Genomic DNA, 27,196 nt, shown 5'->3' on the forward strand with positions numbered 1-27,196 from the left:
TTAAATAGTCGCTTCTTTGACACATTGTAACTAGACAGACAGAACAGAACAGAATAGAACAGTTATATACAAAAACCGACGAGAGAATAGAGATTGATACTTATCATGTCTCTTCTTCTGTGATATATCTTTTAACCTTTTTCTTTATATAATCAGATAAAAAAATCGTATTTTTTTGTATGCTGATCCATGAAAAAAAAAGAAGCCTTTCCTGTATTTATTTAAGATAAAATGTATGACCGATTATGCTTTTTGGACTGCCAAAATCTGACCTAAATAATAGCTCTGACCATCTTTTATTAAATTAGAGAGTTCAGCCCACTCAAGTTTGCAGCACGTGGGTCTATCATTTTCATGATCTATTCCCATCTCTTTCTGTTTTTTTTTTTTATTGGTATAAAAGAAATTCATGTCAATAACATATTTATTGAATGCTGTAGTGGTTGTGACTCTTTATTAAAATTTAAATCATCATCATCAATACCTGCCCCCTTATAAAACTACTTTAACGGGGATTTGTCTTGGGATAAATTAATAGTAAAAATAAGGTAATTAAATGATCTGGCTTCGGACGTCTAAGACAGGCTAGGAAGACAGACCTTTGTGCACAGAGACCATCATAACAAACCTATACATTGATGGGTAGTGCATGGGGGTCAGCACCTTGTACCCATAAGAGCTGGACACCTAGCAATTGGGGTTAAGACAAGCCCAGTAAAATCTTTTGGGAAAATTCTTCGACCCGGCTTTACACCTCGAACAACGGATAGCTAAAATTCTCAAAATTAGAAACGACTGAAAACAGAATTTACTCCCCCAATCCAAACCATAATAAACGTCGATTGGTATGACATCATTTTCCATAAATCTTCCAAAGATTTCTTGACTGAACCAAATATCTTGGCGATATTTTTGCAATTGCCAACAAATGATAAGAGGAGAGGAGGTTCAATTTATGCAGAAATCTTCATTTTGTAGAAATCCTCGATCTGTTTGTCAGAGTTAAGGTTAAATGGGCCCTTGATGCATTCCATCTATGCTTTTTTTATATTCCCCCTGTTTTTGATTTTCTCATCTGTCATTTGTCTGTTTTATTAAGTTGGTGGTAAATGATTTTCTTATATTTAAATTCTGCAAACTCACATGACAAATCCCTGTCAGGTTCTTAAGATTGTTAACACTGTTTTTGTACCTATTTTCACTCGAGTGGTTTTGGTTGGAGACTACTTGGGTATAATTTTTCCGGTCTGCAGCTCACAGTAACCCTCCTTTTTTAACCCACATTATTGTCCCATTCCAAGATCTTGAAATATCATCTCTCTCGTTTCACAGTCCCCTGTCCTTTGCAGCAGCAAACAACTTATTCAAATCCTCCATAATAATGCGCTGGAAATACTCAATAAAGGACCAACAAAACTCTGTACATCACTCAAGTCCAACCCAACCCAATAGGCCCCTGTCCCTGATCTCTTCACAACTCAAAACTCCAAAAACCCTATTTGTTTTTGTGTTCTTCCTTTGCTGTTCCAACTTCTCTCCTTGTACTTGTATCCCTTCATTGGCCAGCTAATCCTCCAAAGCCGTTCGGCCTTTTTAAGTTAACCCTTGCTTTATTCCCGTCCCTTTCGGCCTTTCTCGCTCTCCGTCCGCAAATTTTCCCAGTTCCTGCAGGGCCCCCCGAGAAGAATTTCGAAACCCCACTAGCTAGTTTCTTCGACTCTCTATAAATTGAGCAAGACCCGTTATTTTCTAAACCTAGAAGAACTCGTAGGCTTTCTCCTCAGAATATAACACCTACCATACTATTGCCCATCTCTCATTTCTCAAGCATACAGAGTCACAGCATCTTTCTTCCTTTACACCAACTCAAAATTATAATTTATATCATAGGAAGAATGAAAGAGTATTGGACCTCCTTGGCATCCCTTCTGGGCGTTTTGGCCTTCTGCCAAAGCCTCCTCCAAGTAGTCTTCCCACCCGAACTCCGGTTCGCCACTGTCAAGCTCTTCTACCGGATTTTCCACTGGTTCTCCTCGTACTGCTACTTTGACATCACCGAGATCGACGGAGTCAACACCAACGAGCTTTACAACGCCGTCCAGCTCTACCTCAGCTCCTCCGTCTCCATCACCGGTAGCCGACTAAGCCTCACCCGCGCCCTAAACTCCAGCGCCATCACCTTCGGCCTCTCCAACAATGACAGCATCGTCGACACCTACAACGGCGTTACCGTTCTCTGGGAACACGTCGTCACGCCAAGGCAAGCTCAAACCTTCTCATGGCGTCCTTTACCAGAAGAGAAACGAGGCTTCACTCTCCGACTCAAGAAGCGCGACAAAACGCTGGTTCTTGGTTCGTATCTGGATTACATAATGGAAAAGGCCAACGATATACGAAGAAAGAACCAAGACCGTCTTTTGTACACAAACTCGAGAGGCGGTTCCTTGGACTCGAGGGGATACCCGTGGGAGTCTGTACCGTTTAAGCATCCAAGCACATTTGAGACCTTAGCCATGGACCCGACAAAGAAGCAGGAGATTATGGAGGATCTCACAGACTTCGCCAACGGTCAAGGATTCTACCAGAAGACCGGGCGAGCATGGAAAAGAGGGTACCTACTCTATGGTCCGCCGGGGACAGGGAAATCAAGCATGATCGCAGCCATAGCAAATTATCTGGGTTACGACATATACGACTTGGAGCTGACCGAGGTGCATACCAACTCGGAGCTGAGGAAGCTGCTGATGAAGACGAGCTCCAAGTCCATAATTGTCATCGAGGACATAGATTGCTCTCTAAGTTTGACGAACAGGAAGAATGCTACTAGCACTAGTTCGTCCGCGAGAAGCGGTACTTACAGTGACATGGTTGAAATGCGAGGTGGGGGGTGTGGCTCGGGTGACGATGGTGGGAATAAAACGATTACGCTCTCGGGGTTGTTAAATTTTACGGACGGGTTATGGTCTTGCTGTGGGAGCGAGAGGATTTTCGTGTTCACCACGAACCACATTGAGAAGCTTGACCCGGCATTGCTGAGGAGTGGGAGGATGGATATGCACATATTCATGAGCTATTGCTCATTTCCGGCGTTGAAGATACTTTTGAAGAATTACTTGGGGTTTGATGAGGTTGATTTGGATGGTGCGGTCTTGCAGGAATTGGAGGGTGTCGTTGAAAAGGCCGAGATGACTCCGGCGGATGTTAGCGAGGTCTTGATCAAGAACCGGAGGGATAAGGTAAAGGCAGTGAGGGAGTTGTTGGAGACGTTGAAGGTGAGGGCGGAGAGGAACGCAAAGAATGGTGGGTTGTCGGTGGTGGAGGAGGAGCAGGAGAAGAGGGCCTTGGAGACGCCAAAACAAGGATGTGGGCTGTTTCAGGAGGAGAGCTGCAGGCAAGAAAAAGAAAACGAGGAGAAAGATGATGGCACAATAGAGAAATGAAGGCTTTGGTTTTGGTATTTTAAAATTTTTGTCTTCTATTTGTGTTTTACTTTGGTGCAGAAAACTGAGAAAAGTTGGGGAAGAAATTTGCATATTGCTCCTTCAAGTTATTAGAGTTTTATCCTTTCTTTCTTAATTCTTGGTGTTTAAACATGTCATGTATATCCGTAACGTGTGCTTGAATAATGAACCAAAATGATATGGGTCCATAAATTGGCTTATTTAAATGTGGTGTGGTTAGCTGGGGCTGCCCATAGGGCCTATACTCCTTCCATGTTACTCGCCCATCCAAAAACCACATCCGTTTATCCCTTCATATCCCCTGCAAGTGCTACACTGATCGGTACCTTGACATAGATTGCTTGCTAGCGATCTGGGTTTTTTGTGACCACCTGGGAAGCACATGGGCAAATCCCTGTGTCGACGAGACATTTTGGAAATATCCAAGTATATAAATTGGGTCCATAATACAACCCAGAATATATTTTGGTCATAAATACGCTGTTATTGTTTTTGCCACTGCTTGAAAAAATAAAAACAAGTTTTAGAATGTTGTAATGGGATGTTCTTTTCGTCAACTTTCTCCCCAATTTCAATGAATGCCAATCTTGGAGAAGACTGTGTGAGTGGATAGGATTAGAGTGGGGGGTGAATGGGGATCAGAATATAGACGCGAAGAAAAAGGTGATACAACAGAGGAAGCTCAGATTTTCTGTTCGGAAAAAGAAGGATCGAGTAGCAAAAGTCTTCTCTTACAATAAGAAAAAGTTGACATCTTTGTTGTTGATTTTGATATTGAGTTAAAGGCAGTGGGTTGTCAAGCCCAGAGTAGATCTTGATAGACATGTTGGGTGACAAATGACAACACAACCTTTAACTTTTTACAGGGAAAACATGCATTTTGAGCAGCATGAAAAGGAAGACTTTTTTTTTTTTATTATACATTTTATTTACTTTCTACTCTTTTAGTTCTTTTTGGTTTTTGGCATAAAAGGAGTAGGGTGGCCGCCGACACGGCCATGTAATTTTTACACACGTTTCATGAAGCAATGTTATTTTGATAAATATAATAAAACACGATCAAAATCCTATCCCTTTTGCAAATTCTTGTGTTTTAAAATTATATTTAGCAAAAAAAAAAAAAAAAAAAAGACTCAGGCCAGTGATAAATGTAATTTGCCTTGTCTTTGCCAATTCTTTTCGGTTTTGATTATAATTTTCCTTCAATTTTAATCACCATGAAAAGCCTAAAATATTTTCAACTTTGGCCCGTCTTTTTGACAGAGTTTGCAGTTAAACCCTCAAATCCTTTGCAATTGAGAAATGCTTGGGATTTCGATAATGTATTCCAAGCATTTCTCTCATATTTTTTTTTTTAATTTTAAGTTTTTTATTTAGTAATTAAGTAAATATTTTTACTGATACTGTGAATTTTATTTATTTTTTAAAATATTTAAGAATAATTTTAAAAATATATTAAAAACAAAAATATTTTGGAATCTGAATTTAGATCTTGAATGTTTTTTTATTTAATGATTAAAAAAATATTTTTTAATGATATTGTGAATTTTTTTATTTTTAAAAAAATATTTAAAAGTAAAAAAAAATATTTAAAAAATTATCATATTCGTTTGATTCTCGGACGGGAATGTCTCACTAGCCACTACACATTAAAATATATATATATATTATACTTATCCGTACCCAAATTTGGTTCCCGAGTGGTGGCTGCAAACCCCTCTTTGCAATTTCCAAGACGCTTCTCCCTTTGAAGTACAAGAAGTTTGCGTATCAGAATTGATTTCGCAATTAAAGTCCTAAAGGCTATGCTGCTTTGAAAATGGAGATTCCCAGCGGTTGAAAGAAATATCTGGTCGATACTCCGAAGATGGCGCATGAAGTTAATTGTTTGGAAAAACAGATAAAAAGGGACATTTTTAATGTTTAGCTCAATGCTGTCTTTGATTAATTCCATTGTAACGTTTATATGACTCATATTAATGTTGAAGTTTTATTATTTATTGGACCAATTAATGTTCTCTATTTATTTTTGTAAGACCTACAAATTACCATGATTTTTAAGTTTTTCTTCATTGAGTAATTATCATAATGTTTTTGTCACCCAAGAATTTATTTACCTTTTTAATAGATTTGTGAATTTTCATCGATTTAAATTCTGGATGGTTTTACAGTGAGGCTTTTATGAAACTAGTTAATTTTAAGTTTTGGGTCGATTGATGTTAGAAGAATGACTCAGCTTTGTTACCATCATGTAATGTGGGACTTTCTCGTTGAAAGTAGATTAGGTGAGATTGAAACAGGTCTCATACTCGTATCTTAGTGACAGACGTGTACCCACACAAAGGACCTCAGCTTTGGAGTTATTCTATGCCCATTTTTGGTGGTAGAAAACTCACAAAATGAAAGAGGAAAAAAGAAAGGAAGAAGATGAAGAAGATGAAGAAAATCACTTGAAAATAGGCAGTTCTTGTAGCTTTTGGCATCTTGTGCTGTACTAGGTGGGAAGTACTTTCTTTTCTGAATTAGAGGTCATTAGTCCAAGTTTTGCACACAACAATAGCAAGAAGATAAGTCACCCTCTTTAGGACATTGAAAATGTCTTTTTTTTTTTTTTTTTTTTTTTTTTTTTTTTTTTTTTTTTATAAATAATAATAATAATAATAAATAATAATAAAAGAGCACAATTCCAATTCAAACACATCAACATCCATCCATACTAAGCAACAAAAGCTGCAATCCATTTCATCCTTCTTGAAGATCAATGCAAAGATTTTTATTCCTACGGTTCGCCACTGACGCATGAAGCATGTCCCCACAAACAATGAATAGCTTTTTGTCTTGGAAGGCTCTTCTAAAGCTCCAACACCTTATTTCATTGCCTTAGCTTTACTCCCAATTCTACAGAGAGAATAATTTCAACGGTGCCTTCTTATAGTCCAAGATGCATCGATTCCAAAATATAAATCCTCAGAAACAATTGCCTCCATTCTTTGCAGCAAATTGTCAAACGAGAACCCAATCTTTGGTTCCATCTCTGGTTTTAAACCAAAGATAAATTATCATATAACATGAAGTCCAAGAAGAAAGTGACATAAATCTAAATTGATATGGTGGTATTTAGATCTAGATTCTACGTTAATTATATTGAAATACTATCTTAAAAAGATAAATCTGTATAAATATGGAATGAAAAACTTTATATCTTTCATGGACTAAGGTCAATATTAATTATTCTCTCAAATCATATATTTATGTTCATTTTTTGTCTTATTAGTAAATATTTAATTTCAAATTTTGGAAATGGTTTTGATTTCGATTTTGGCCAAATTTTTAGTAGGATTTTCATTTATTTATTTTTTTATACAATAATTTAGATTTTTTATTTATAGAAAAATATCATAATTTCAAATTTTGTAGCTATTTAAATCTGGCTTGTGGGCTTTATAAAACAATTTTGAATTTACTATTAATCAATATTATTCAGAGCTTTCTTTGTGTTTTTATTAAATTTATTGTCTTCTTTGTGTTGATCATCTGTTAAAACTAACTATCATAACTAACCTAAATTATGTTTGTGTCAGTTGGCATAAGAGTTTCGACATATCTTAGGGTGATATCTCATCAGTTTCCATAGCTGGTAATCGTGGTCGTCTTGGGCGAGTTCCGAACGAGGAAGTCCTACATAGTGATCGTAGCGTTCAAGATGTGATGATTGGAGATTTGCAGAGGCAAGTTGCAGAGTTAACCCAGCGTCTAATGGTGTAAGATATCAGTGATCGATTCTGATTATAGTTTTTACAACCCGTATCACAAGCGTGCTCTAATTTGGGAGTATTGTGGTAGGGAGGAGTGTCATAGGGACTTCGGTTTTAAATTTGATTTACAAGAATTTCCTGGTACTCTTTAGACTAAAAGGTTTTTTTTTATTTATTTATTACACGAGGTTTAATGGATTTACTACTTTGAGGAAAAAGAGTTTAAGAATTGACATTCTTCCATAGGGTGAGACTTTATACCAATCTACGATATCTATCCTAATGAAAATAATCTAGTGGATGAGATAACTATTTTATTGAAAACATAAAGAATTTGGAAAAAAAAAAATGGTTTGAAGTTTAAAGATCATGAAACAACTTTTGAAACAATTAACTATGTTGATTTTCTTGGAGTTAAAGATTTTTTTTTTTCAAATTCTCCTATACAAAATATACATATATTTTTGGATTTGAGATGTGGGAAAGAAACTTAATTTTAAAGTATAAGATGTTCAATATTATTTTACTTCAACTCGATCAAATTAATTTTTAGTTTTTCCATGAGTGTCGGGATGATACAATAAAAAGAAATAAAGATTGGCCTAATTGAACATTCAAAAGATCGAGATAAGAAAGTTTAGAATTCGATGATGAATTCTCTCCAACGGGGTGAGAATGATGCAAACCTAAATTGATATGGAGTATTTAAGTCTAGATTCTATATTGATTGCATTGAAGTACTACTTTAAAAAGATGAATTTGTATAAGTATGGAAAGAAAAACTTAATATATTCCTTGGACTAAGTACAATATTAGTTGTTTTCCCTCAAATTAATATTAGTTATTTTTGTCTTATTAATAAATATTTGGTTTCAAGTTTTGAAAATGATTCTGATTTCTATTTTAATCAAATTTTTGGTAGGATTCATGTTTATTCATGTATATATTTATCATACAATAACTTAGATTTTTTTAATTTTTAGAAAATCATCATAAACTTGAGTTTTATAACTATTTAAGTTCGACTTGTGGGTTTCATAATTTTTTTTAATTTTACTGTTAAATTTTAATCATTATTATTATTAAAAAATTTTCTCTATATTTGTTAAAATAAGTGGCCAATATTAATCTCTATTCCTTCCTGCATCAGAAAGCCTCTAAATAAATATACGATCTTCTGCACTAGGTTTTAAGATGATTGTATGGCATGCAATTAATATGCGAAATGGTAATGAATATATATTATAATTTGGGGACAAAAGAATCTGATACTTACGTATAAACGAAGAAGATTGACCATTAATTGTTTGATCGTCAAAAAAGCCTTGGAGGACTCATGGAGTGATGGCCATCGCTTTTCTCATCACGCTGTCAAAGTTGGAATTCTTGGACCAATTAGCGTAAGAGACAAAAGCCTAATTGTATTGCAGGTTGTTGGAGCAAAGCAACTTCCTTCTCTTGATGGTTCCATCCTCCCAACTCCCAAGATCTGGGGGAGGTCTATCAGTTTATGCATCTAATTTTTTTCTTTTTTAAATATTATCTATACTTAAGTGTCAACAATTGAAATATTAAAAATTTTGAAATTCAAATTATAAAGAAAAAAAATTGATAAAAAAGGACTTGACTTAATTTGAAATTATACTTATAACACTACTCATTTTAAGTAGGGCTAATATTTGTGCCTTAAAGTAAAATTTCAACCTCTATGCTCGTTAAGATTTGAGGAATGTGTGATTTATTATTTTTATTTTATTTTATTTAAATATATGTGTTTAAATATAATGATAAATTACATATTTATGTACAGTATAATTTTTTTAATATTAATATAAGTTTTTATTGCTCATGAAGCGTAGGAGATCCCACTACCTGTTTGACCCAAAATATATATATATATATATATTTTTATTTAAAAAAAAAACCACCATTCCAATCACAACAAAAAATAAAAAATAAAAAACAACCCACGGCCGCAATAAGCACAACCATTAACAGCCATTTGAACCCCACACTTATCAACAAAAGAAATATTTTTTTTTCCCTTCCGATAAGGATCTCTTAGAGTTCTGCATTGGCTAATATTTTAATAACAACTTTACAATGTCATTCAAAACCAAATACAAAATAAGACTTGTATTCTTATATATATATATATATATATATATCAAACCTAACTAAATCTTAGGTCTGCCAATTAATATCGATGGCTATCAACTATCTCCCAACTTTTACCGAATAAATTGACCTTATCTTTTAGCCATTTAGACGGAGGTGAGTTCCCAAAGTGACAAACCTCGCAACTCTTTTTTATTTAAATGGCGGCATATTGTGTGTTTTTTAATGGCTCTTTTTCTATTAGAAGTCCGTCCCCCCCAAGGCTCAATCCATACTCCACCCTCTCTCTCTCTCTCTCTCTCTCTCTCTCTCTCCATTGGGGGTTTCTCCCAGAAGGGATTTCTCATTCCCATTTCTGATCTCCTTAACTCTTTAAAGCAGGCACAACGAGTATAGCTCTCTACTTAGGATAGTTGGAATTTGGGCAGAGCTCTTAAGTAGGATAGTTTGGATTTGGGCTCTCCCTTACTTATCAAATCAGGCCCAAATAATGTAGCTTTATTTAGGATTGTTGGACTTGGGCTCTCTTAACACTATTTAAATCTAGCCCAACGAATATAGCTCTAAGTAGGATAGTTGGTGGTTTGGGTTCTCTTATCTATCCATGGGCTGGATGTTTTAGTTTTGACCAAGACCGGCCGATTTATAACCCTGAACTCATTCTTGCCGCTAAAACACACACTCTCTCTCCCTCTCTCTCGTTCTGCTTCAACTTGGCTTCCATGGAGGTTGATAAACTTGAGTCTGGTTGCTCTTCTCTGTGCTTTTCTTTTAAGTTTTCTCTATGCTCTTTTGACTTCATTTTCTTGGAACTAATCTCAAATTCACCTTTTTGCTTTCTTGATGCTCTGTTTGGTTGCTGGGAAATCTTCCGAAAGTCGGAGAAAACTCCAAATTTTGGAAATGTGTACTTGAAACCATTCCAAGATTTCGTATTTAATTTGTTTCCCCACTCTTACCCTGCGACCATGCATACCATTATTGCCATCATTCATTTTTAGCTTGTTACAGTTCTCTAGGTTCTAGGTCTCGTAACAAAATTGTATGTGTTTTATAGAATTTAAACTTAATTGTTCCCTTTTTCATCTCCAAGTGTTTCTTTTTCGGTTTCTTGGAATGGCCTTTTTCCATTATATGCAAGACGTGCTGATCTTGCTATTTATCACCGTCGCTTTACATTGCTTCAGTTTCATCCTAAAAACCCCGTTCCATTTGGAAAAAGAGAATGGTAAATCAGAGAAGACTAAGAAATTACGTTCTGTTTCGTTATTATTCTGTTTTTATCGTGGCTCTTGTTCTTGGTAATTACGCTAGAACCAGGATTTGATACTGAAATTAGATAGATTCTTAGGTTATTAATTCCTTAGTGTCTTAAACCCTTTTGCAATACGAGAACTAAACTTCATTGCTATCAGGATGGAAGAAAGTATTATGAAATATTGTTTGATTGCCGCCATGTTCTATAAACTTTTTTTTTGATAGGTAAGCAATAACTTTTATTGATAGCAATAGGCATAGCCCATGTACAAGACTGCCCTGTTCTATAAGCTATTTATTCATCTGATTTCTGTTCACGTGTGTGTATGTGTGAGGAAACACCACTTGAGTCCTGTAATCACAGCCCATACCGTTTTAGTTCGTTAATATTTATGGTTCTGTTATTGTGTTGTCACATGAGTTCAAACCTTAATATTCATAATTTTTTTTGTTCATTGCAGCCACCATCATGCGATGAAGCCAAAGAGACTAATGAGGACTGTGCCATAGTTCTTGAGCTATCTGAAAGTGACCCTTATTTTGATAAAAAGAAGGTGATAAATGAAATGAAAATTAAAAATATCTTTCACTTTTGTTCTTGGTCAAATTTTCGTCTGGGTTTACTTCATTGAACATTAATAGTGTTCAGTTCTAGGTGAAGAAATCTAATTGCTCCTAATTTAATCTTGAGTTGTTAAGTTTCTATCGTTTTTCTCATTTCTTTTAATACCTTTTTTGGCAGATGTTACTTCAAAATAAGGGTTTCAATCCCAAGAAGCGGGTTTCTCTCAAGAGCTCTTCAAGTCCTAGTTGGATAAGTGCTACGTTGAAAGTGATGCTTCAGATAGCAAGAATCATACACTTAGATGAGGTAGATTCTAATTATGCTCTCTAAACTACTTGGTTTTTCACCCTAAGGACCCGTTTAAAAGAAAGTCAGAACAATTGGCTTATTGTCTGTTTGGCCTATAGGAAAGTAAAACATTATATCACATGGGTTTGCTTCCCTTGTTAACTTCCCAAAACTTGTAGTTTCAGTGTCTTCCTGGTCTGTTTTTGGCACAAAACTGGGGCAAGAATAGCAGTAAAGCCTAACAGTTCCTTCAATTTTATGGATGAGTAACTCATGAGGATATAATGCGCATATGAGGTGCAGGTAGAACTTTATTTTTGCCAGGATGATGCATGTTCACCAGTTGAATTCTACAGCCCCAGGAATGAGGTGGAGGCTCTTAATTCAATCCTTTCACTTCTTGACATTTCAAATTCTAGTGGTAAGTGCTTGCAAATGAATGTCCTGCAAGAATTACGGGAAGCAATTGTTAGTATGATCCGTGACGTTCGGGACAATAACTGTGTGAAGACTACAATCCTAGAAAATCAGAGTGTTGATAAAGAAGAATGTTTGTTGCAATGGGGTGAAAGAAATGGCATGAGAACAAGGCTGCAGATAGCTTGTAAGTCTTCATAATCATAATTTCTACAGTCACATTTTCCTTGCTTAACAGGCATCAGGAGATTTTTCTCCTCTTTGGCGTCTATAATGTTGCCCTTCATTTGTTTGTTTGTTTTTTATTGGGGGGTGGGGTGGGCTTGGAATCCACGAGCTGTGAACACCATATCTCTATAATAGTCACACATGCATATATGAAAAGAAAGATAGCTGATATTTAATATGCTGTGTTTCCCATCCTTCATTCATGTTGTAGATGTTGAAGGGGCTGGCAGAGGATCCATAGCAAGAGAAGATCTGAATGTTGGAGACACTGCTTTGGAGATCCCGGTATCTATTGTCATTTCCGAGGAGCTAGTGTACACATCTGACATGGTATGCTTCAAACGTAAATAATACTTCCAAACTTGTATAAGTTTTACAGCTGTGTTAAAGTTAGAACTTCTATGAGAGACATTGGGTAAAAGCAAAAACAGTTGCAATGAATCTTCTCTTGGTTGGATGGACATTTTTATTAACTTGCCTGTCATAGGTCGATGATGATCAGTAAGAACACTGGCTTCCCGCCTTGCATTAAATAAGAGTTTTTCATTATCCCCACGACATGAAGAGAAATGTGCAGGTAAAGGGAGACTGTTTTTAAGTATGCATCTAAAATTCTAAATGATCATTAGGAAAAATTCAAAATCTAATTTAGTTTCCTTTTTCTTTTTTCCCAAATATTAGAGAAGGGGGAGAGTAAATTGTTCCCATGTATGTGGAGGGGAGAGGGGAATTTTCCTTAGTTTGCCGATCTTTAAATGGTAGTTAGTCAACCTTTTATCTAATAAATGCATCTCTTCCAGAAGTAGGGCATATTAGCTCTAGAAGTACCATGGTTATCTGAGTAGTAGATACTATCAAACAAGCTACAGCTGATTTGATGAGCCCTTCGGAATTACACAGTTTGAATTAGTTTATACTTATATATTCATGGCTTAATCTTTGAGACAAGTATATGACCACTGATATTCTATTGAATCAGTCATCTATTACCATGACAATGTTGATTTACATCATACAAGGCGGCAATTTAGTTCTTTAGGCCTTTCTAGCAGGGTACATGGTATGATGGCTTCATTCAGGAGGTAAAAATCGGGGTGGGATCATATAGGCGTCATGAACATAACATTTGGTTGATGCTTTGTTTTCCATTCACTTTCATTTGGTCAGTTAAGTTTCTAAGAGGGCCATTCTAACATAATCAGTTCTCTGAATCTGCATGGAAGAAAAGTGGGTCAATTCAATTTACCACCTTTCATATTTATTGTAGTTTCATATATTAGAGAAGATTGGTGGCATCTCTCTTGAGACAATGTTATTGTTGTGGAGCATGAAGGAGAGGCATAATTGCACTTCAAAATTCAAGATTTACTTCGATGCGCTGCCAAAAAACTTCAATACAGGTACTCTTGTGGTCACATGCTTTCTCAATCATACCTAATTTGTTCTCTAATCTCTAATATACAGTGTATTATTTCTGGCAAAAGAATGAATGGTGTAATTTAATGCATAGAAATTAAGTTTACAGATTTTGTATTTAAGCATGATTTTTTAATTATAATTTTCTAACACCAATATATCTTGGTTTTACTAGGCATTGATTTGATTTATGTTTTTATCTGACAGGCTTGAGCTTTGGACTAGATGCAATCATGGCTTTAGAAGGAACACTGCTGTTCGAAGAGATAGTGCAAGCAAAACAGGTTATCAGGCTCTCCAATACAGTGTTAATGAGTAAAATCCTTCAATATACCCAAGAATTGTGGACAAGAATTTATTAAATTGAGTCATGCATCTTAGCATAGCAATTTGGCATGTTTTAGATTGTTCCCATCTTCCCCTGCCTAGGTATGGGTTTGGCTTTAAATATGGATGGGTAGGCATGGGGAATAGAGCTAAAACTTGATCTGGGTTTGGTTCTCATAGGGTTCTTTCTTTTGTACAAATTAGCTGTCCTAGGGTTGAACCTATTATTGCAGTTCTTGATTTAAAGGTTTTGTAGTAATAAAGAAAAAGACAGCTGGACAGGTATAAGAGAGCTCCATCCCACCTAATAATATATACCAATGGCCGTATCATGCAATCTTTTGAATCCCATCGATCGCGTGTACACACACACAATCTAACTGGGTTGAACACCTTCCCAATCTACTCTGCTTCTTTTTCTTTTTGGTTTATTACCTCTCTCTCTCTCTCTCTCTGACACATCTTGGTATTGGATATCCTAGTATCCTTCACATTTAGCTAACTTGCTCCTATTGTTCCCTTTAGGTTTGATTTCCTTTGCTTTCTCTTTATTATATTTTTCTCTTTCCCACTTGTTTAAATGTTGGAACATATCCAAAACCATTTCTGTTTTTTTCAGTCTGGAACCCAAATCTGTGTTTACCCATTTTTCATGGTTTCGTGATTATTATTTCCAGGTTTTTATTATGGGATATGATTTTCCATCTAGATAAATGGGATTTTGTCTCTGCAATTTCATCTAAATTTTCTTTTATTAAGTTCAATTTGTATAAAAATTGAAGTTCATCTGTTTCTGATAAAGATTTCTTGCCATCTTTAAGTTCCTCTCCTCACACCTATATGGACCTTATGAAAAATGAAAAATTTGTTGCAGCACTTGTGTGATCAATATGGTGAGTTATTTCCCTCACTGTGTGATGATCATCCAGACATATTTCCACGGGAGCTATACACATGGGAGCAATTCTTATGGGCTTGTGAACTCTGGTACTCTAATAGCATGAATGTAATGTTCCCTGATGGAAAGCTAAGGACATGCCTAATTCCAATTGCTGGCTTTCTTAACCATTCGGTATGGCATTTCTTTATTCTTTTCCCCTTTAATTTTCGATTTGCCTACACGGTTTTCTGTCTCTTTGGTTATAAGATAAAACTTTAGGCTTTTGATGATAGTAGCATACGCTACCGAAGTACAAAGGTAACCTAAGGTACCTGAAGTTGGAAGGCATGCATAACTTATAACACGCATATATATGGTGTATCCTAGACTAAGCTCATCACCTTCTGGTCCCACCTGTGTCTTAAAGATTCAGATGTTGAATAAGTTTGATCAGACCAATAGAGGCCTCATTGTATTTACTTTGCTGGGGTATCATCTTGTGGTTAATTATACAGAAAGCAATTTATTACTACAATATTTTTTTAAGGCAACAAGGGTGGGGATTTAAACCCCGGATTTCATCCATGAGATACCAAGCTAGGTACCACTTGACTAAAGGCTACTAGCTTACTATATAATCTAATTGACAAATACTTGGGTGTTTTGTCATGAAATTCTGGAGCTTTCAAGTAGGTATATTTCTTGCTTTTGTTCCTCATTTTGTTCCTTGTTACAGCTACACCCACACATATTGCAATATGGTAAAGTAGATACAACTGCAAATTCTTTGAAATTCCGTCTATCAAGACCATGCAGTGCAGGAGAACAATGCTTTCTCAGCTATGGACACTTTTCTAGTTCTCATCTGATTTCTTTCTATGGATTTTTACCACAAGGAGACAACCCATATGACATCATTCCAGTGGGTAAGTTTTATGCTGTATTACCTTCTATCAATAGATATCTTACAAGTGTGTTACTGTTCACAAGACGGACAGGATTATCTTCAAGATTTTTCTTCTTTGAATTTGCACGAACTGTTCCAAATGCTCTCAGTTGAATGATATATCATTGTTTGTTCTAGTACAGACATTGATGCCACAGAGGATGATTCTATAACATCAAACTCAACTCACATGGTGCGGGGTACTTGGCTCTCAAGAAACCACAACATCTTTTATTATGGCTTGCCATTGCCATTACTGGATCATCTACGGAGAATTCAGAGTCCTATTCTGCAGTACAACACACTTGTAATTATTTTTCCTGTTTAGTCTTTTGTTTTTCTGGTGAATTGATATGGCTTTATAATGTGAGCTGTGTATTTGTTATTCTTTTCACTCTCACCTTAAATTGTTTAGTGTTTTTACTCCATTTTGAGCAGGCTTAAGTTTGCTAACTAATCTCATGTTTCATTGATAATGTTCTCCTATGATCCTTCAACTTTTCTTTATGTTGTAGCTACAAGCAAACTTGGAAAATGAAATGGAAGTTCTTGGACGCCTTCGGTCCATCTTTGACTGCGTGATGAAAAATCTCGGTGCTGTAGATCTGCATGACAGGCAAGGAGAATCATCATTTATATGCGATTGAAAATAGAAGAAATTTTCGTTGTTCAAAAGGGTTTTATCTCTGTTCTTGCAGAGAAAATACCAGTTGGGATGTAAGGCTGGCAGTGGAGTTCAAAGATCTACAAAGAAGAATTATTTCTTCAATCTTATCTTCTTGTGATACTGGCCTGAAGCTGGTGAAGAATGAATGGTGCAGATGCTTGGCTGAGGACAGCCGTGGGTAGTTGAGCTGGATTGAGCAGCATGTTCGATGTAAGAAAATTCTCTCTTCTGGTGCTATAGTTCCCATCCAAATTAGTCATTGACCCTATCAGTGTCCGAGGAAGTGAGAAAAGATTTGTTTGTCCTGATGGTGGAAGGAGCGTAAGCATTGAATATCACTTTAGTAATGACACAGAGCAATGTGTGGCTTTCTTTTTTGGTTAGATCTGACCTTTGTGGAGGCGAGAAACAGAGAAAGACATGCGCATTACTTTTTAAATGCGTTCCAAATCAATTCTTAATATGTGGAGAGGGGGGAGAGGGGAATTAAGGGAATATAAGCTTGTAGTGGGGGGGTTTGGGGATAAGGATGCTGACATTTGATTCGAGCTATACACAAATTGGGTCTGTTTTGCCAAAACATCATCATTTGTGATTTCGTTTGTGCATGAAGATGTTGATCGAGATCACCAAAACCATGCGGCTCATTATATATATATATATATATATATATATGTAAGAGATTAAATAAGTTAACATCGTGGTGGTTGGTCCAATAATTGAATTATCACTGATTCAGCTCCAAAAAATGGAGGTAGTTAAATCGGTGGTTAAGGGAGGTTGTGACTACTGGCTGGGAGGATGTCTATATGTTTCCTCGCCTCCTTTATTATTAGTTTTTATTCTTAAATTTTAATTCCACCGAACATTTTTTAAAAAATATATATATATATTTCTGGTTGAAATAGATATTTTTTTATGTGATGATTCTTAATGGGGGAGTGAGTCATCACTCTTTCGCTTTCGAAAAAAATAAAAAATAAGCAAACCAGCCGTGAAAAATAATAAATGATCAAACATTAGATTATCATTAACCAACGGGACCCACGTAAAATAAAATAAAATGAACTTTTTTTTAGACCAATAAGAACATACACGGTAGCAAAATGAGCAGCCCACCAGGTTGTCCTTTCCCACCCTCCAACTGCATGTCTCGATTAACATAAAAGTCTGTCTGGATATCTTGCAACCAATAAGATTCTACCACTTGTTGAGTCTTGAACTTGTGCTACGCGTGGCAGGATTTTAGTCGGACTTAGTTATGGAAGTGTTAGCAGAAGATTGAAACTGTTATTTCACATTCCAAACAGCGAATGGGAAAAAAATATTCGAGAAATAAAAACGAGAATGAAGAGGGAGGAAATAAGAAAGGGAATTGCTCGTACGTCTCTTTCTTTCCCTCTGAGCTCTTTCTCTCCAACCTCTTTGCTTCACCTTAGGAAAGAAGAGAGAGAGAGAGCTCGGAAGCGTGCCCAATTTCTCCGTACGAGCGCCATATCTTCCATCTCTTAAGGAATTTTGGAGGCCTCTTTTGCTTCGTGCTCTGTCGGTATTGAGTTTGTTTCCTATAATTTTTGTTACTTTTCTTTGTTTTGGTTGTTGGTGCTGGTGCTGGTGTTGGTGTTTTCGAAGATGATAGTTGCGAACAGCTTCGATCTATGGCAAAAGGACACCTTCTTTTCTGCCGCCGAGGAGGTTCAAGAATCTGCCGATGTGTATGCTTCTCCATTTCTCATTTTTATGGATTTTAGTTATGTGGGCATCCAAGAATCTGCTAGAGTCTAAGGGTCTTTGTTTCTGATTCTTCGCTTTGCGGATTTTTGTGATGTGAGAATTTGAGGATTTGTGGGGTTCGGTGATGTGGATATCGAACTTCGCTTTGAGTGTTTAAGGATTTTGGAGTTAAATTCTTCATTTTGTGGGGTTTGGGGATGCCGGTGTGGATTCTATCGCAAATCTTGGAATGATTTATTGCAAATTATGCTTCAGAAATTGCATTAATTTGGTGTAGCTTTTTCTTTGATTGTGGTGTTTTTTTCAAAAATTAGTTGGTGGTGGTGATCCAAGGTTATATATGTCAATATGTTCTCTTTTTGGTCTTGATGATGCGGTCTGGTCCATTTTTAGATGGATTAGAAGTGCTTGGCATCAATTCTCGAATGGCGAGGTTGTCTCTGGAACCATTTTTTTATGGTTAGAGTTGGTTCTCATCAATTTGCGATCTTGATAGTTTTTAATCTAGTAGGTTTTAGAACTGGGTAAAACTCTCTGGCATCAATTACTTCACGGTTGAAAAAGAAAATTTGTGCAACATAGTTTTCAATCTTTTACTTTTTACTCGAAATCTATGAAGGAAAACAGTGGCCGCCTCTTGAAATTTATCAAAGGTTTCAGAAGTACTTATCCCTGCAATACGATCATAGTGCACCGAAACATTCATAATTAAGGGGGTTCTTTAATACTATAGGGCCTTATTAACTTTCCCCAAAGTTCTAAAGGTGCCTAATCCTATAGCTGGAATTATTTGCAGTTGGAATGTTTGTTTGATTTACATGGATTCTGTTGTACGGTTGGAATTTGTTATATATATCTTTTCCTTTGCTTTGCACAGAATGGAATCAGCATACAGGACATGGGTAAGAGAGAGGCGAGAAATGCTATCGCCAGATGACTCAGATAAACTCTGTTGGGAGCTGCAAACTGCTTTAGGTACTGCCAAATGGCAGGTACATTACTTTTCTTGTTTCTATAATCTCTGCATTCCTCTTCTCATCATCTGTTTTTTTTGGAAGATAAAGCTTCACTCTTCAACTTAATCAATGTTGAATCTTTTATTTTCTAAGATTGGATTATGCTTTCATGGGTTTCATCATCATCAAGATGTCATATTTGACATTAAAAGTCTACATCTGGTTTCTTAGTCTATTTGTGCCACAAATCAAGTTGCATTTAGAACGCTTTGGTTTTTGATTTTGAATCTCTGAAGGCGCTGATTCCCTCAATCCTGAATTATTGAAATGTTGTTTTTGAATTAGTTGGAAGAGTTTGAGCGGGCTGTCAGGTTTAGCTATGGAAATCGTGGTGATGACAATACAACAGCTAGGCATAGACAATTTATTTTGGCCATTGAAGACCAAATCTCACGTGTTGAAGCATCATTAAGGAAATGCTTAAATGAGGAAGGAAAACAACCCCTTCATTGGGTAAATCTGGATGAAGATGAACGTGATGAGTTAGCGACATTTCTCTCTGGCACCTCCCAAAGCTTGCAAAGTGCAAAAGATGAATGTTTAGAGCAAAGGCCTTCAATGAAATGCTCTCTTTTGGAGGACCATTCTCAGATAAAAGATGCAGACCTTAATTTGAATGCTGCCTCTGACAGAGATGCTAGTAGCATTGCTAAGGATGGAAATCATGTCCTAAAGATAGAAGCAAATAAAACTCATGGAAGGACGGATGACTTAATTTGTCAAACAGATAGCTCAACTAATAATGCAAGGAGAACATGGAGTTCACCAAATTTTGGTGAATTAAAGATCATAATTCCTGATCAAGATGAACAGATAAACAAACTAATGCAGAGCGTTGAAGACACACCTAAAGTAAAAGGCTCCAAACCTGTCTTCTGGAAGCAAAGGCGTGGGGAGTTTCCTCTGGGATGGGGGGCGGTTAATTTTTTCAATCAGGTCAGCTATTATGATTTTGGAAAAGCAAACCTAGGTTTTATGTTATCACACTAAACATAACATTTAATGTGGAGAAAGAACAGTAATTATTATGAAAAATACATTAAAGGAAATAAAAGGAAAATATGGACTATCATACTCTGTGTGTGTGTGTGTTATGCTTGCAGTCAGTAATGAAGTTAGGATTGAAGATTGCGGAGTAATAAGTTAATAAAAAAGACCCTTAAAAAATCCTGTTTGGAAACAAATTTTAAGGATAATTGACTCAAAAGCCTCCAATTTTTTTGGGGCCCCTTGATTTGTCACAGCGTGCTGTGAGAACAGTTGCATATTTAATTTGTATATTAAGTTAACGTGGTGATGGTTAAGCATGATTGGTTTGGCTAAATTCTCATGCAAATTTGTAACTTCAATATGTTTCAGCACTTTGGTCGGGTTGGCGGGTTCCAAAGACAATTGCAAAGTCCACTACACTTGCCACTCCGATGTTCTCTTCAAGTTACACTTGCTTTGATGCTAACGATTTTTTTGATCGGTAAACTCTTGATTTGCTTGAACTCTTAGCATTTTCAATCAAGGAGTTGAGTACTTCTGCCGCATACTAAATAAGAATGCTACTGTTAATATGTATTGAACAATTTATTCACTCCATGCTTCGCTTTTCCCGTGTTATATCCTAGTGGAAGTCCAAATATCAACTTGGGGATTAACATATCATGCAGTGGATGAGAGTTTTTTTTTCCCTCAACAAATTTCCAGGCCCTGAGTACCCAAGTTATCCCACGCATGTGTACTTGCCTTTGCTGTCTGGCATAAATTTTCCATATAAAAGCAGCATTTGTTTTTATGTGGCATTAGAATCTTACGAAAATGCCACATCTGTTCTAGCATAGGAAACCCCCCCCCCCCCCCCCCCTCTTCCTCCTTTGCGAGGGGAAAGGGGGGGAGGTGATTTATGTTCAGAGAGCATTAGATCTATAATTTTTTTTTTTTTGTTAGGATGAATGCTTTGATTTTCTTATTTTTAAGCCACCCTGACAAAGAAAGCACTCCCATGTTTTGTTTTATCTTTATCTCTTGCAGTACCTTTTGTGTTTTATTCAGCTTGATAAAGTGGAAGTTTCATGACACATGATCAAGACAAGAGGTATATCTATTGACTTAGAAACCCCTTGTTTATTACAGTCTGTTTAGGGAGTAAAGCACTGATTTGCAGCTATATAGCGTGGATATCCATATGCTTATTGTCTCTATATTGTATTACGTATACTTTACATATACTACTTAATACTTATCTCATACTTGTTAAACGTATTTAAATCTTCGAAATGTCTTGCTACGTATAAAAAAAATGACTTTTTTTTTGCTAGAATACAACCTTCCTTTTAGTTTGGTGTGTAGGGAAAACAAGAGAAATACTTGTTAAACGTATTTAAATCTTCGAAATGTCTTGCTACGTATAAAAAAAATGACTTTTTTTTTGCTAGAATACAACCTTCCTTTTAGTTTGGTGTGTAGGGAAAACAAGAGAAATACTTGTTAAACGTATTTAAATCTTCGAAATGTCTTGCTACGTATAAAAAAAAATGACTTTTTTTTTGCTAGAATACAACCTTCCTTTTAGTTTGGTGTGTAGGGAAAACAAGAGAATTTTTGTGGCCTTTGATTTTTGTTTTGAATCTTAAATTATACTCGCCCATATATACACTGTTAATCATTCTCCTTCTCACATGCTCATATTAGATGCATCCATGTTTTACTTAATATCACACTTTTTGGATATCACTTGGGTTGAAGTATCTGTATCACATCACATCAAAGTACAAAGTAGAAAAAAAAATCTCTTTAAATAATGACCTATGTCAACATTGCTGTTGTAGGATAAAGTTCCAATTTATTGCAGACTTTAGCCCATCAATCGATTTTGTTTACACTTTTTATCTTTTATTTTTTAGAGCCATGCTTCATTCTTAAGAGTTAAAACAGGTAGAAAAGCATTCCATGATTATTTGATTAGCATAAGTAGAACCTTTGTTACCTTTAAAAAGTATCTGTTTGATTCTTTTGCTTCTACTATTTTTTTGGGCATATGCACTTGCGTCTTTTGCTTCACTACGATTCTATGAAGAGGCAAACTTCGAGTTTCTTGTTAAACTGTAGCTAATCATAAGCACTCAGATGCATGAGTTTGACCTCTTTAACCCTTTGTTGATGAAATGGAATTGAAGATGCAGCATTTCTCTGTGTTTCTCTGGAATGTAGCAGAGCTAAGGTCAGTTTTAACGTGTAGATCTATGTTTATCTTGCAGGAATCGGAGCTGTTTCTAAAGCAAGGAAAGTTTGAGAAAAAGGGATGCTTGCAACCCTCGAGTGTAAAACAACATTGTGCCATCATGCACGGCATTTTGGAGTTAGGCTAAACCACCGTTTAAAATACAGGAAGTAAAACAAGCATCAGGAATAGGGTGTTTTAGATTTCCAGATGACAGACAATGTAAATACATTGATGTTGTCTTATATGTAATGTAAGCTCCCAAGATCTGGTAGGGAGCATAGACGATCGATTTGTATTAAGCTCCAAACTCTAAACTTGATTGCTCGTTAAAGGCCCAAATCCATGGCTTTAAATGTCCCAAACTTTAACCTTTGTTTTTGGTACTCCCACAAATGTTTACTCAACTGTCCAATTATGGCAATTCTATAGATTTTGACCACCGATTTCTTTTTTATCTTTTGGGTCAGACTTTAGCGATCACCAAACTAGCCAGATTGTTAGAAAAATAATAATAAAAAAAAGTGTTAATTCATTAACACAAACGTTAACTTGACATCCACTTGCAACCTCAAGGCTATTTAAATGACCATAGGTACTAGTGGGGAGGTTATTTTGTTAAGGAAGATTATTTTATATAATTATTTGAATGTTGGTTTCTAGCATTTTTACATGTTCCCCGGTGAGGCTATACTCGTGTGATTTATTTATAAAATAAAATATATATTTATTAATAATCACTGGTATAAAAATATATTACATAATTTAACATAAAGAATGAATATATATTACATCACTGATTTAACACATCTACGTTACACACCATTTAATATAAAAAATCATTTATAATTATGATGGATCTCACTATTATGATCATGATTGTGGGCTTCCTTCATTATAGACCTTCTGATCATTAACCGGCCCAAAATTGTTCTTTCGTCCCTCCCTGAGTTTTGATACCCAGTCCTCTTGAGTTCTCTCTCTCTCTCTCTCTCTCTCTCTCATCGCAAAGGGGAAGTGAGAGATTTGGTAGCTGCAGCCTGCAGGCAGCAACACAGATTCAAGCTGCTATGAATTAGAGCCAATTCTCCCGATCTCTAATCCTTCAGGACGTACCCCCAGAGTCCTCTCACCCGATCTAAATCCAAACCCTAGAACGGAACAGAATCTAAGCTCACATTCCCATGAACAGATTAACCACCAGTTCGATCCAAATCAGTCTTTGAGTTTTAAGTTCTTCACCTTCACCATGTCGTGCTTAGCCCTCTCTCTCCAACCGGCCAACGGATCCGACATCCTGCTCCAGACCCGCGAGTGGTTCCCACCCGCTAGAGCCCTCGTCGCTCTCTCCGCCTTCCGCCAAACCCGCCTCGCCTTCGCCGCCTCCAAACACAACAACAATCCCTCCACCTCTTCATCCTCCGATGCCGACGCCGATACCATCGCAGCCTCTCTCGGCGACGACCCCCTGGCCGCTTCCAGTGGCCAGGTCATCGTCGGCGTCGAGAGCCGCTACCGCGTGGTGTATCGTCTCGTGAACTCCATCTACGTCCTTGGTATTACTACGGCCGACGACAATTCCGCTGTCAACGTCTTCGAGTGCATCGACATCGTCAACCAGGCCGTCAACGTCGTCGTCACGGCCTGCCGAGGCGTCGACGTCACACCCGAGAAGCTCGGGCGCAAGTACGCCGAGATCTACATGGCGCTCGACATCGTCCTTCGCGGCGTCAGCAGCATCCGTCTCGCCGCCATGCTCGGCTCTATGCATGGTGATGGCATTGCCAAGATGGTGCACTCCGCGCTCGATTCCGAGAGCAAGATCCGCGGCGCCGAGAATTGGACCAATTTGGAAGCTAATTCCGTCGAACACGAAGCAGGCATCGACACGTTTTCGAACGCACGTTTCGAGATGCCCCCCGAGACTCTCGCGGCCGGGGACGAGATTGCAGCGAGCCTCGCCCCCGTGGCGCCAGCTGTGGGCGAGCAACAGCCGGAGCAGCAGGAGGAAACGCAAGCGGAGAAAGACCCGTTCGCGGCGAGCGATACTATTAACCAGCCGCAAGATCTTGTGGGTGGCTTTAAGAAAAACAAGGACCCGTCGTCCTCAACGGATTTGACATTGGCATTGGCGGGGCTCGAGGTTACGCCGTTGCCTCCCGCGGAGGCGACCCAATCGACGTATATTGGAGTCGAGGGATTCGAAGGAGATTACGGTGGAGTCGCGTATGGAAATGAGAAGGCGGCAACCTTGGATGATTCATTTCAAGGGCTTAATGATGCGCCTTTCGGTGGAGGATTGGATGCTTCTGAGTTTTTGGGTCCCACAAAAGTATCGAAACCTCAAGGTCTTGGTGGGCTTGAGTTGTTACACACTGGGCAGAGTGATGCCCCGGCGGTAGCTTCTGCTGCCGGTGTGGGAGTAAATACTCCACTTGATGATCTGATGAAGAAAACCGAACAGAAGGGTCCGGAGATGTTTATTCTGGAAGAGATTAGTGTGGAGTTCAGAGAATCTCTGCTTGCTAGAGTTGGATTGATGGGCGTGGTTTATCTGAAAACATTGCCAACTAAAGTGTCGGGTGATAAGGAAACCGAGTTTTCATTCCAGGTGGAGGGTACGAGTGCGGTTAAGAGATTTGTTATGCAGAGTTCTCGTGTTAGTAGTCTCGGCAATGGAATGTTTCATGTGAGAACCGCATCCGGTGACGAGCCTATACCGATTCTCAAATATAGTTTGTTGCCTAGGTTGACACCGTTGCCTCTGAGGATTCGTCTAATAAAGCGTCATACTGGAACATTACTTTCTGTGATGATTCAGTATGTATCAAACCCTGATTTACCAGCACCATTGAATGATGTAACCTTTATATTGAAACTACCAGTCGACCCTACCTTGTTGAAGGTGTCTCCAAAAGCTATTTTGAATAGGTCTGAGAGAGAATTGAAATGGCATGTCCCAGAGATTCCAGTCAAGGGTTCTCCTGGTCGGTTGAGGGTGAGGATGCCTGTGGACTCTATTGACGAAGATGAAGAGATGGAGATTGTTGGCTATGTGAAGTTTTCTGCCCAAGGACCTAGATCATTGTCTGGGATTAGCTTACGGCCTGCTTCCGAGGGTAAGATCGAGTTTTATGAGGTTAGTCACAGGTTCGAGAGTGGGGTTTATATGTGCAATTGAGCAACTGAAGAAATGGTTAATTGTTTACTGATTGTTATGCTTCTCCTTCCTTTCTTTATTTCTTTTGTTCAAGAGCATGTATGGTTTGGATGGATGTGTGTACCTTGATATCAGCCGTGTAACTTAGATTCATGGGTTCTGTGATATTTTGTCTTCATGTTACTACCGAATTATCTTTTCTAAGGGATAGCAATACTTTTTTCGTTTTTCTCGGGCCTTTGTCTATTTTATGCTCAATAAGATTTTGTTTGTCGATAAATTAAAAAATAAATAAATAAATAAAAACATGCTTTGTTCGTTATGTGTTGTTTGTCTTGTAATTTTATGTTTTCCGGCGTGTTCTCGTTGATGTTCATTGATGCATCCAAATTCAGTCATTTGATTCGGTCATAGGCCTTCTCACTAATTTGGATGGTTATGTTGTGTGGGTGAATTAAATACAATCAAATATATTGCTGCCTTTAAAACACATAATCCGGCTGGAGAACCTATAAATATCTTGTCTCCAAACATGAGTGTAGTCAAAAGTGATGAAAATAGGTTTTGGAATCAGCATTTTGAAAAATTGGCCGAGGAGGGTGAGGGGATCCATTTCGTTTGGAGTTTTGCTATTCATAAGCCTCATACACTATAACACTTCATAATTTTTTATTTTTAAAAAAAATTAAATTTTTTTTAGTTATATTCTTCTTAAAATAATTGAATTCTTCTATTTATTATCCATATATCACACATTTGGTAAAAGAAAAAAAATTTAAAAAAATAATAAAAGGAGTGGTGTGTGGTGTATCACTGTATGAGCCTTAGGAATATAATTTTTCTTTCGTTTGAAGATGCAAAACTTCTAATCTGTGGCTTAGGCTCTAATTTTGTGGGTTCACACGGGAATGTAGCCACGTACGTGTTTGCTTAGAAAAACTTGAAGCTAAGATCTATCGAATGCAAGCCCATCCTCTTACCACTTCAGCTAAAACTCAATACCATGCATGCACACATTCTTACATAGATGATTGGAGGGATGAAGACAGATTTATGGCTAAAGTATTCTCCATGTACTCTGAAAAGCTATCTATTTAAACCATTCGAGCAACATGACAGGTGAAGGCACATAAGTTGACGTTGTATGTAGGTTTAATTTGGGTTTGGTAAGCTTAGGCTCTCTGTGCTTCTTATCATTTCTTGTAGCCATGTGAAAGATATTAGAATAAATCTCTTTCTAGTTTTCCCTCCCTTCCATGGTAGATACGTTAGTATTCTCCATGCATGATTGGAGGGATGAAGACAGGTTTATGGCTGAAGTATTCTCCATGTACTCCGGAAAGCATATCTATAAGCATATTTATTTAATCCATTCGATGTTGATGTTGTATATAGGCTTTTGGTTTAATTTGGGTTTGGTAAGCTGGGCGCTCTGTGCTTTTTGTCATTGCTTGTAGCTTTTTCAAAGATAGTAGAATAAATCTCTTTCTAGTTTTCCCTCCCTTCCATGGTAGATCCGTTAGTGCCTTGATCATGAAGGTTGTCTTGGTGCTCTGTTTATTTTTTGGGGCTACGAGCAATGCTAGATACTGTTATAATTTGTACTAGTGTCTTGTATTCTTTTTTTTTTTTTTTTTTTTTTTTTAAGTAGGGTCCATAATCAAAAAATTAAATTTTTTATGAGAGTTTCATATCTATATATTTTTTCAAAATAATTACAGTATTGGCACATTCTATAAATATAAATGTCAAT

General features: G+C 37.1%; 4 protein-coding genes across 6 annotated transcripts; all 4 read left to right on the forward strand.

The window, feature by feature from the left end:
• The first annotated feature begins 1,385 nt into the window (after positions 1-1,385).
• Positions 1,386-3,576, forward strand: LOC122314720 (AAA-ATPase At5g57480-like). The gene has a single exon (XM_043130280.1). The coding sequence runs from the start codon at positions 1,896-1,898 to the stop codon at positions 3,438-3,440; it is 1,545 nt and encodes a 514-aa protein (XP_042986214.1). The 5' UTR covers positions 1,386-1,895; the 3' UTR covers positions 3,441-3,576.
• A 6,129-nt stretch (positions 3,577-9,705) lies between these two features.
• On the forward strand, positions 9,706-16,960 carry LOC122316633. Of its 2 annotated transcripts, none has more exons than XM_043133312.1 (12): positions 9,706-10,062; positions 11,053-11,145; positions 11,334-11,462; positions 11,748-12,048; positions 12,301-12,419; positions 13,357-13,489; positions 13,713-13,789; positions 14,707-14,904; positions 15,449-15,638; positions 15,802-15,965; positions 16,174-16,274; positions 16,357-16,960. In XM_043133312.1, the coding sequence occupies exons 1-12, from the start codon at positions 10,057-10,059 to the stop codon at positions 16,505-16,507; spliced, it is 1,662 nt and encodes a 553-aa protein (XP_042989246.1). In that variant the 5' UTR covers positions 9,706-10,056; the 3' UTR covers positions 16,508-16,960. The 2 variants fall into 2 exon arrangements, with proteins under 2 accessions (XP_042989246.1, XP_042989247.1); XM_043133313.1 differs by lacking the exon at positions 9,706-10,062 and adding an exon at positions 10,114-10,562.
• Positions 16,961-17,674: 714 nt separating this feature from the next.
• Positions 17,675-22,725, forward strand: LOC122316634. 2 transcript variants are annotated; one of them, XM_043133315.1, is made up of 6 exons: positions 17,677-18,040; positions 18,937-19,051; positions 19,361-20,011; positions 20,435-20,546; positions 21,095-21,158; positions 22,321-22,725. In XM_043133315.1, the coding sequence occupies exons 1-5, from the start codon at positions 17,958-17,960 to the stop codon at positions 21,118-21,120; spliced, it is 987 nt and encodes a 328-aa protein (XP_042989249.1). In that variant the 5' UTR covers positions 17,677-17,957; the 3' UTR covers positions 21,121-21,158; positions 22,321-22,725. The 2 variants fall into 2 exon arrangements, with proteins under 2 accessions (XP_042989248.1, XP_042989249.1); XM_043133314.1 differs by lacking the exon at positions 21,095-21,158 and having other exon boundaries at positions 17,675-18,040.
• Positions 22,726-23,211: 486 nt separating this feature from the next.
• LOC122316632 lies at positions 23,212-25,672 on the forward strand. Its single transcript, XM_043133310.1, has one exon. It carries the CDS (start codon positions 23,533-23,535, stop codon positions 25,462-25,464), a length of 1,932 nt encoding a protein of 643 aa, XP_042989244.1. The 5' UTR covers positions 23,212-23,532; the 3' UTR covers positions 25,465-25,672.
• Positions 25,673-27,196: the final 1,524 nt, after the last annotated feature.

The sequence above is a fragment of the Carya illinoinensis genome, chromosome 7 (assembly GCF_018687715.1).
Source record: "Carya illinoinensis cultivar Pawnee chromosome 7, C.illinoinensisPawnee_v1, whole genome shotgun sequence".
NCBI lineage: Eukaryota > Viridiplantae > Streptophyta > Magnoliopsida > Fagales > Juglandaceae > Carya > Carya illinoinensis.

What these genes read in the sequence shown, in the direction of transcription:
- LOC122314720 (XM_043130280.1), top strand. Translation starts at nt 1,896, where the DNA reads ATGAAAGAGTATTGGACCTCCTTGGCATCCCTTCTGGGCGTTTTGGCC.
- LOC122316633 (XM_043133312.1), top strand. An exon ending in AACAAGGCTGCAGATAGCTT is followed by an intron (nt 12,049 to 12,300) that starts GTAAGTCTTCAT and finishes TTCATGTTGTAG; the next exon opens with ATGTTGAAGGGGCTGGCAGA. An exon ending in CTGGCTTTCTTAACCATTCG is followed by an intron (nt 14,905 to 15,448) that starts GTATGGCATTTC and finishes TCCTTGTTACAG; the next exon opens with CTACACCCACACATATTGCA.
- LOC122316634 (XM_043133314.1), top strand. Translation starts at nt 17,958, where the DNA reads ATGATAGTTGCGAACAGCTTCGATCTATGGCAAAAGGACACCTTCTTT. An exon ending in GTTCAAGAATCTGCCGATGT is followed by an intron (nt 18,041 to 18,936) that starts GTATGCTTCTCC and finishes TGCTTTGCACAG; the next exon opens with AATGGAATCAGCATACAGGA. An exon ending in GCTAACGATTTTTTTGATCG is followed by an intron (nt 20,547 to 22,320) that starts GTAAACTCTTGA and finishes TTTATCTTGCAG; the next exon opens with GAATCGGAGCTGTTTCTAAA.
- LOC122316632 (XM_043133310.1), top strand. Translation starts at nt 23,533, where the DNA reads ATGTCGTGCTTAGCCCTCTCTCTCCAACCGGCCAACGGATCCGACATC.